Below are 8919 nucleotides of genomic sequence, written 5' to 3'. Positions count from 1 at the left end.
CCACCAGAAACCTTAGTTGAATATTACTGATGTAGTTGCTTGTAGCATGGAGAGGCTACTGTCTTTCTGCCCTGAACAGCTTACTCTCTGAATAGATGAGATGGAAAAAAAGGCTCAGGGAAAAGGGATGTCTCATCACCTCCAAGTTGGAGTGGGGGCACCAAGATGGAGATTAAGGGATTTCCTCCAAGATTGTACTAAAAATAACGGAGCCCAGGTCTCTTGCGACCCAGTCCAGACCTGCACCCATGTGTTCCCCCATCCCGACAAAGTGGACTTCATGAATGTCTACCAGAGACTTCCCTTCCCTCACATTTTTAAACCAGCCAAGAAATGTGCCAAAGGGGAAGGCGCGGAGTTAATTCATTATTCCAGCTGAGAGTCGAGGCAGGCATAAGTCGAAAGCGATTGTGGGTGTCAAATATAAGCTCTGAAGGGGGGAGCAGTTCGCTCTCGCATGATGTATGTTAGGGCCTTGTTTTAATTGAAAACACATGCTGATGAAGTCTAGGAGGAGGGGACTCGGGGCTGGGAAACTTTTGTCAGCTCCCTGCAGTTCTGAACTGGGGAGCCTGCACGCCAGCAAACACCATGCTGGTCAGGTCTGCAGCTCTCCCAGGCTTTCTGCTTTTTCTCCTCTTGCCCGGCATCTCCTGCTCCTGTCCTAGCCGCTGCTTGTGCTTTCGGACGACGGTCAGATGCATGCATCTGATGCTAGAAAACGTCCCCGATGTCCCACCGCAGACCAACATCCTGTGAGTAGCCAATGCATTTTGTTGCCTTTGTAACCTGATCGGACTTTGGGGTGAAGAAAGAAAAGCCAGAGGCAAAGGCAGGGGCTCTACCCTGTGCTTTTCCTACAGGATTGTGCCTGCACAGCAAAAGCCTCCCTTTTAGACACTGTCTTATTTAACCTCCGTTGCTAATTAACAGGGTGATTAAAAGAAACAGAAAACTCGTAGGGTTGCAAGAGGTGACCTTTGATTATCCAAGGCTAATATTAAACTGGGCTGATGTAAAGGAAATCTATATGTTTCCACCAAGGGACAGCATGGGAGTGTGGAGAGAGAAGCTATCCAGGTCTGTCTGTAAGAAGTGTGTGCTTTTTTGCTTTGAAACAGCACTCCCTTCTCCTTTTAACTTTTTTTTTTCTTTCCCATCCCCACAGGAAGGCTTCTTTAGGGAGAAAGCATGGTAAAAAATAAAAACTTATGAACCCCTATAAATCCACTAGCTTGCTGGCACTTCTGAGGCTGGTAGCAGTTGCAAACACTTGGTTGGGTCTATTGCAGTCGAAGGTCTGAAAACTTGCGGGGAGGTGCATGTAGCATGTTGATACCATTTTGGGGCTTGTACACAGTTCATTGCAAGACATGTAAAACAGTAAACTGCCTAGGACTTCTAAGAAATGCCATTTCTAAAATTCGAGGCGCGTCTGGCTGTCCAGAAGAGCTTTATTTGGATAGCGCAAAGATAATCTTAGTTTGGAGAGTCGGACAGTGTCAAAAGAGTAGGAAGTTACCAAAGTTTCAATATACACACAGCTGGTCTGGGCTAGGCTGTTGCTGACCGCAAAACTTGTTCAACATGAACTAGCCAAGGATTTGCTCTTGTGGACCAAATTCTGAGCTCATCTGGGGTGTCTCTTTAGCTTTTTCCACCCAGTTTCCCATCATAGTCATTGCTGGCAGAAACAAGAGTGTAGTGGAGATGGTATGCTAGCAACCACTGACTTAAAACATTTTTTTTAGCTGTTGTATCATCTAAATGTGCTCTGGGAGGAGTTAGACACCAGTGGTTCAAGTGCAGGCTATGTGTGTATTAATGTTATTACTGTTGCTACTGTCCTGGTGGGGGAATTTGTATTTTCAGTGGCACAGAGTAAATGGGGACCATTATAGTGGCCTTTATGGGCCTCAGATTAAATGGGCATTATAAACTATAAACTCAATCTGCAATGCAGATTCATCCAAAGAACATTGTCTGCCTATGCAGATCTTCATCGCATTGATCTGCTTTACAGTTATTTCCACCATGTCTGTTCAAGCACTCACCAAATAGTTTTTTTTATGTCACACCTTAAAATGTTAATCCATTTAAATTGTGCTTATTCTCTTTCTTTACCCTCAGGGGATCAGTCTCTGCCTTGTGTTGTCTGTGGGTTTCTTGGCTGAGAGGTCTTGTATCTCTTACTGGAGTGTGACAACAGCGATGGATTATAACGGGGAAAGACTAACTCTGGTCTTTCTTTCATAGCAAGGCAGCATTTTACCTCTACATCTGATTTAAATAGTTGCACTTCTTTCTATGAACTTCTTAGCTATAGACAGAGGGATATTTATGGGAGCAATTACTTTTTCTCTGTCGTGGAAACTTTTTCCATACAAAGATTCTGTAATGGTCTCAGATAAGCTCTTATGGGAAACAGCCTGTATGTTCGGAGACTTGCAGGCTGGGATCCTGCTCTGTGACTGCACCTCCTAGGTGCTCTGAGTAATGCAGACGATTCAAACCTCCCTGTGCTCACATCTTGTAAAGGGGATTGAGCTTTCTCTAGGATTTACCATGTGTAACCAGTCAGATTTTCAGGACTTTCAGGCATGCTGTTACCATGACTGCATGAAGAAAGAAGGGGCTAGACTTGGGTACTTTCCAGCATCCAGTTCTCCTGTAAGTTGGTTGTGAATGCATCCGCACGTTTTCCAGGCCCTGAAGGTTGGAATACCTGGATAATTTTGCTTGATGTAGCAGGCCCAGGCAGCAAACAAAAGCAGTGGCTTTTAAATGTCAAGTCCTGAATGTGACTATATACAGGCATGGACTGTAGATGGTGAATCAAAAACAGTCCTCGCATGGTGTGGGGGGATACATATTTCTTCATCAGGGATAGTGCTTCAGACTCATCTCATCAAAGGAAACGCATGAATTGCTTCCTTCAAATATGTCCTGTAAAATTAAAAGCAAAAGCTCATTTTGGTCATACCTAAAGATTTAAGCCGACCTGGTCCAGGTGCAATATTTTCTGTTCCTGGATCACTGCAAAGGTATGGGGTGCCTTAAGCAATACTGTTTAAGATGAACACGCCTGATGGGCAGCTTTTAATTGGATTTATAAAAAAAACCTTAATTGTTCATGTGCCATGCGATGGAGCGAAGAGCACAACTTGCATACCCCCCATGCCCCGATTCCAGACACCCGTCGTTCTTGCCTGATGAGCAGGTGAATGTGAAGTTATTTTAAGTAGAAGGAAAAGAAAATGGTGGAGTTGTGATCTTTTGCACATCCATGTCTTGGTAAGAGCAGAACAAACCTTGGTACAAACCAGGCACCTCCGTGCTGAGCTTCAGCCCTGTTGTCGGTGCCACTTGAACAGTCAGGAGCAGCCGCAGGTCCCTTGGATGTAGGGAGGCACAAGCCTTGCAGGGCCTGTGTGTCTTGTGTCTATCTTCCTCTCTTGCATCCAGTGTAGGCAATGGGATTGTAAATGTAGGCAATGGGGCTTGTACAAAGCACGCAGTGTATTGCTAGCTGATGGCTCCTTGGTGTCTGTAGCCAGTTGGCATAATTTACCGCAGCCTTTAAACTTAGAGCCAGTCCCAGGATGGATGAGCTGTCACTGGATCCCTTCTGGTTCCCATCTCTTCCCTCTCACAACCTCCATCCCAGCTGGGTCCAGCTAAGGATCTGAACTAGGATCTGATTTTAGCAATGGAATAGCCATCTCTGCTAATAAAGCCTGTTCATTTTATCCTGAACCAGGACGGCGGTAATGGTTGTATGCATACGGGTAAGTCAGCTCTAAAAATGAGCGCTGTATCACCGCAATTGTATTTTGGCTGCTGTCTGTTCGACTGGAGCATGGCTATCCAGATGTGATCTGCTGCTTACCCCTGGGACCTGGGCAGTGCTTGTAGCCAAGAGCCCAAGGAAAGGCAACAGCTGTGAAGCATACACTCTCTGAAATTTTTCAATAGGTCGTTAACCTTTGAAGCCATTTCTGGCATTTAAAGCAATACACTCTGAAATGTGGGTCTGGGGAGAAGGGGCTGGTGAGAAGATCTTCCATGTGCCTGGCAGCTAATGAATCCCGATCCTATTAGATACATGGATTATTCTCCTTTGCATTGTGCACAGCACACCATACAGAAGTAGTTCTCACTAAATTTAGCCCAGGGCACAAACCTCTGTGAGCTGAACTCACTGCTGGCCCCAAGCAAAGGTGACTCCATCTTTCCATCTCTCTTCACAGACTGTGTTGCTAACTTTGCATTTTTTGTGCATGGGTTTCCAGTTTGATAACCTTTGCCTTTCCTCCACGGTTGTTCAGTGTGCTGTGTCAGGTTGCCACTCAGCAGCTTGCTTCCTCCCCAGAGGTGGCTGCATTTTCAGCGGCAAAGCTGTATGCATGGCTTTGATCCTCTTTGGGGTCCTTGCGGATAAAATGTTTGGCAGAAAATGAAATACCATAGCTATAAGAAATGGCATGGAGCGAGTTTGCGGGGTTTTCTCGGGGGCAGGGGTGGGGGTTCAGGAATGGCTCCAGATTTTTCTCTCCGAGTATTGTTTTGTACGGTGGATGGGAGGGAGGAATGAGGAGAACTGCTTAGGACTGTCTGTGTCTGTGTCTAGCAGCCTGTAAACATGTATCCCCGCACTCTGGACACGCCAGGTGTGATCTTGTCCTGTTAGGCTATTTAATTAATCCTCATTAAAGCCTTAAGTGTTGGCCAGGCTCTTCTCTCTGCACTGCAGAGGGGAAGTCTGTTTATCAGAAGGAAATGGGAAAGATGATTCAATACTCTCCTTTTCCCCCAGTTTTTGGGAGAATTCCTGTCTTTTTTGAATGAGCTGGAAAATCAGGGGCCTGAACTTGTGATGATGGGTTGCATAGTGTCCCACGGGACTAGTTCCTGGATGTATATTTATGTTTCTCCTGCTTACCCAGTACCCTCCCCACCCCAGTGGTTTCACCAGGATCCTTTTCTATCCTAAACCACAGGATTGCTTTGCTGCGTGCCTTGAAACAGCTGTTGTGTGTCCTCCAAGAGGTGACGGTGCTACAGCAGTGGGTGGGGGAGGTATCCCTACCTCTTTCTCTAAGCAAGTGTCTGTGTGCACACACATGTGTGTGCACACTTAGTCAGTTGTGCCCTCGGAAAAGCTGATGCCCAAGCTGCTGGAGAAGCAATATGAAAGCATGCAGCAGGCATTCATCTTAGGCTGGAAAGTGCCATGTGCCTGTTGGTTTCCCGTGATGGGGATGACTTTATCTTAATGCCTAGATCCCTCAGGAGCAATGAAATGATGCTCCAGGATCAGTGCTGGTGTCTGTGTTTCAGGAGGAGGGAAGAGCTGTCTTTCTTGGGCTCGGACAGTGTCCTGAGGCAGGAAAGCTGCAGCGTATTGAGGGAGCCCTGCTGCCCTCCCACCAAGAGGCTTATCTGCTTTGATCAGGATCCAACCCTAATCTCCTAGTTGCAAAAGGGGACCAATTGCTGCTGTTAACACTTAATGGTTTGCATTAGCAGGGATTGCCTGGGTCAGCAGTTTGCTGCATAATCTGCTAATAGTAAGACCCAATATTTATTCCTGAGACCTCTTCTTTACCTTCCCCCCCCCCCCCCCCCCAACCATTTGGCTCCCAAAGGGGTGGTCACTAGAGGTGTTAGCCTAAGACTGGACTATGCAGTAGCCTACCACAGGGACTCGGGTCGTCTGCATGAGAAAAGGAGCCATGATATGAAACTTAATGCAACCTGGGCGGCAGAGCAAGGAATCCAACAAGCAGACCAGGGCTGGGTACAGAAATGATGCGTACACCAGTATAAATGATCAGAAACTGGTTCAAATCTGTAATGCAACAGGTTCAGTGCACATAAACCAGTTTCAAAATGGCCCAAACTGGTTTAAGATAAACCTGGATGGATGTAGTATCAGACTTAACTGATTTAGTTTAAATCGGTTTATTGACCTTCTGTCCCAGATCCAGCTGAGGAGTGTGCTGGGTCTCCTGGTCCTAACAGGGCCACCAACCTCCTGCCTCTACTACATCAGTCCCCACTACAATAACTGGGAGATCATTTGTTAGCTGGGGTGAGTGGGGCTTTTGTGGGGGATGAAGTTCAAAGTGCTGCTTCTGCTGTCACTAGAGGTGGGCCTAAGGGCCAAGGTTGAGCACGCAGGCTCTGGGAAACTCTTGGGACATGTCTCTGCCTTTCTTGTTATGGGGGCATATAATTTAATTTAGCCTGACATAATGTAAACCAGGCTGGAGACTTCATATAATGAGCAGAAGCAAAACCCAAAGTTTTTGTATTGCGCATTAGTAGTGTAGTGCATCTGGACTTAGCGTTATGGGGTTACAGTGGATAATTAACTGGATATGATCCAGCAATGTGCCCTTGTTGCCAAGAAGGCTAATGGCATCTTGGGCTGTATTAGTAGCAACGTTGCCAGCAGATGGAGGGCAGTGATTCTTCCCCTCTATTTGGCATTGGTGATACCACATCTGGAGTCCTGTGTCCAGTTGTGGGCCCCCCACGACAGAAAGGATGTGGACACATTGGAGAGAGTCCAATGGAGGGCAACAAAAATGGTTCGGGGATTGGGGCATATGACTTGTGAGGAGAGACTGAGGGAAGTGGGTGTATTTAGTCTGCAGAAGAGAAGACCGAGGGGGATTTAATAGCAGCCTTCAACTCCCTGCAGAGGGGTTGCAATGAGGATGGAGCTGGACTGTTCTCAGTGGGGGCAGATGACAACAAGGAGCAATGGGCTCCAGTTGCAACAAGGGAGGTTGAGGTTGGATATTAGGAAAAAACTTTCATACTAAGAGGGTGGCGAAGCACTGGAACAGGTTATCTAGAGAGGTGGTGGAGTCTCCATCCTTGGAGGTTTTTAAGGCCCAGCTTGACAAAGCCTTGGCTGGGATGATGTAGTTGGAGCTGGTCTTGCTGGGAGCAGGGGGTTGGACTAGATGTGACCTCTTGAGGTCCCTTCCCACCCTCACTTTAGATGATACTGTGATGCAGTGACGTACATACCACCCATGCTACTTAAAAGGCAATAGGAAACGTTGGGTTTTTCCTATTCAGCACCTAGGAGTGCTCCAGACTATTGTCTCTTACTCCTATAATCTTGGTTGCAATGTCAAGTGTCTCATGCAATGCTAACCAAGTATTCCAGGTGAAACAGAAATGGTCACACTGTCAGAGGCAATAAATGAGCATGGGTCCATGAATTGCAATGCAGCAATGTTAGTTTACAGGAGGTGAGAGGTTTTGGCCTTAATGAATATAGCATCCCTAGAGTGAACTCTGTGCCAGTGCTTGTAGCCAGTGCCCCTGTTTTACTCCACTATTCCTTTGCAATCCAGCTCTCTTGAGACCCTTTCCAATACTTTGGCCAATCCCAAGCTCCTCGGGACCATGCCAGCCAAGCAATTACTGCTCAGAAAGAAAAGACGAGCTTTTTTAGGAACATCTGAAGGGATTCCTAGAAGTGTTGCATGTGGAGTGCATAAGGGCACATTGTTGTTGTTAGCCCCAGATGACATCTTTTGTTTCAAGGACGGCCATCTCCCCACGCTCCACTGAGTCACTCCATAAAAATACTTCATCTCCGGCCAGGTTTTGGAAATAGTTTGGGATATTGGCTGCTGGGTTGTTTTGACATGTTTTTGCCTTGAGTGTCATAATGAGCATAGAGCACTGTTGAGAACCGGCCCTCCACTCGGGATGCTGACCGCAGCAAGGGCTGGTCTGGAAGTCTGGCTGTCGTAGGATGCTGATTTTACAATGGAGATTTTTTTATCCCTTGAACTTAAAGGTGGAGTCATGCAGCAGTAAAAGCAAGAGAGAGCCACCTTTTGCTCTAGAGCAGAAGGCTCTTGGTGATTTTTGAAGTCTGAATTTTCACCCTCTTCCATCCCCACCTCTGCAGATCCATCCTGCGCTGTGCTCTGCTTTATCTGAACTTGCTGCAGTATTTCTCCCCATCTCAGCTTCCTTGACAGGCATTGGGGGTGACCCACCTTGAGACCCAAAGATAGCGCATCGGAAGAAACATCTCTTAGCATCCTTATCGGTCAAACAAGGGCCGATAGGCAATACTTAAAAGGCAATAGGAAATGTTGGGTTTTTCTTCTTCAGCACCTAGGAGTGTTCCAGACTATTGTCTCTTACTCTTAAATTCTTGGTTACCATGTCAAGTGTCTCATGCAATGCTAGTTGAACAAGGATAACAGCCCTCACTTTCTCTGTGTGAAGCTCAATGAGGGAAATGCAGCGGAAACGCTTTTGGGAGCTTCTCCGTAGATCTGGTAGCCTGAGCAGAAAAGCCGAAGGCTGAATAGATCGGGAAGACCCAGCTCTCCTCCCGTGTGGCTTGTTTTACCCCTTTGTGGCATTTCTTGCATGTCTGTTGGCAGAGCAGTGGCACCTGCCCAGCTCGTGCAATCTGTGAATACATGGAGGCAGTCGGCCGGCAGGGCTCTTACTTGCTTGAAGTTTACTTAAAAATAGTTGAATGTTTTTCTCCCGCAAAATGGTCTAGGATAGCCTCAGAGCCCTCTCCAATTTTCTCTGCCGGCATACAGTCCCTAAGAGCCAGGTCTTTGCTTATAAAGGCATTATTGGGCTTGCATTCAGTTCTGCTCTGAATGGCTTGGAAGACTATTCTTGTGAAAGCTGTAATACTCTTGCCAGTTCAATACTAGCAATAATTTCCAGGGCCTAGCAATATTCTTGCATTAAATGGCTCTTGCAGGTGATTATCTGCCTAGGCATCGTGGTGATCAATGCTTCTGTAAATGCCGAAATAGATTAAACACAAAGGAAAATGGCTAATAAGAACCACTGATTGCTTTGTGTCCTCCTGCCATGAATTATTCAGCTTAATGATTTACAGGATGATAACAG

The 8919-nt window shown here is 46.5% G+C and overlaps 1 protein-coding gene across 1 annotated transcript in view; it reads left to right on the top strand.

The window, feature by feature from the left end:
- Nucleotide 1: 1 nt before the first annotated feature.
- Nucleotides 2–8919, top strand: part of LOC102376607 (peroxidasin-like) — a 49943-nt gene continuing 41025 nt past the window's right edge. The window contains exon 1 of the mRNA XM_025201666.1: nt 2–755. Within this exon, the coding sequence (XP_025057451.1) occupies nt 592–755 (164 nt within the window). The 5' untranslated portion in view covers nt 2–591. The remainder of the gene's footprint in view (nt 756–8919) is intronic.

Source organism: Alligator sinensis, unplaced genomic scaffold, assembly GCF_000455745.1.
Source record: "Alligator sinensis unplaced genomic scaffold, ASM45574v1 scaffold752_1, whole genome shotgun sequence".
Classification (NCBI taxonomy): Eukaryota; Metazoa; Chordata; order Crocodylia; family Alligatoridae; genus Alligator; species Alligator sinensis.
This window is presented reverse-complemented; position numbering and strand designations above follow the sequence as displayed.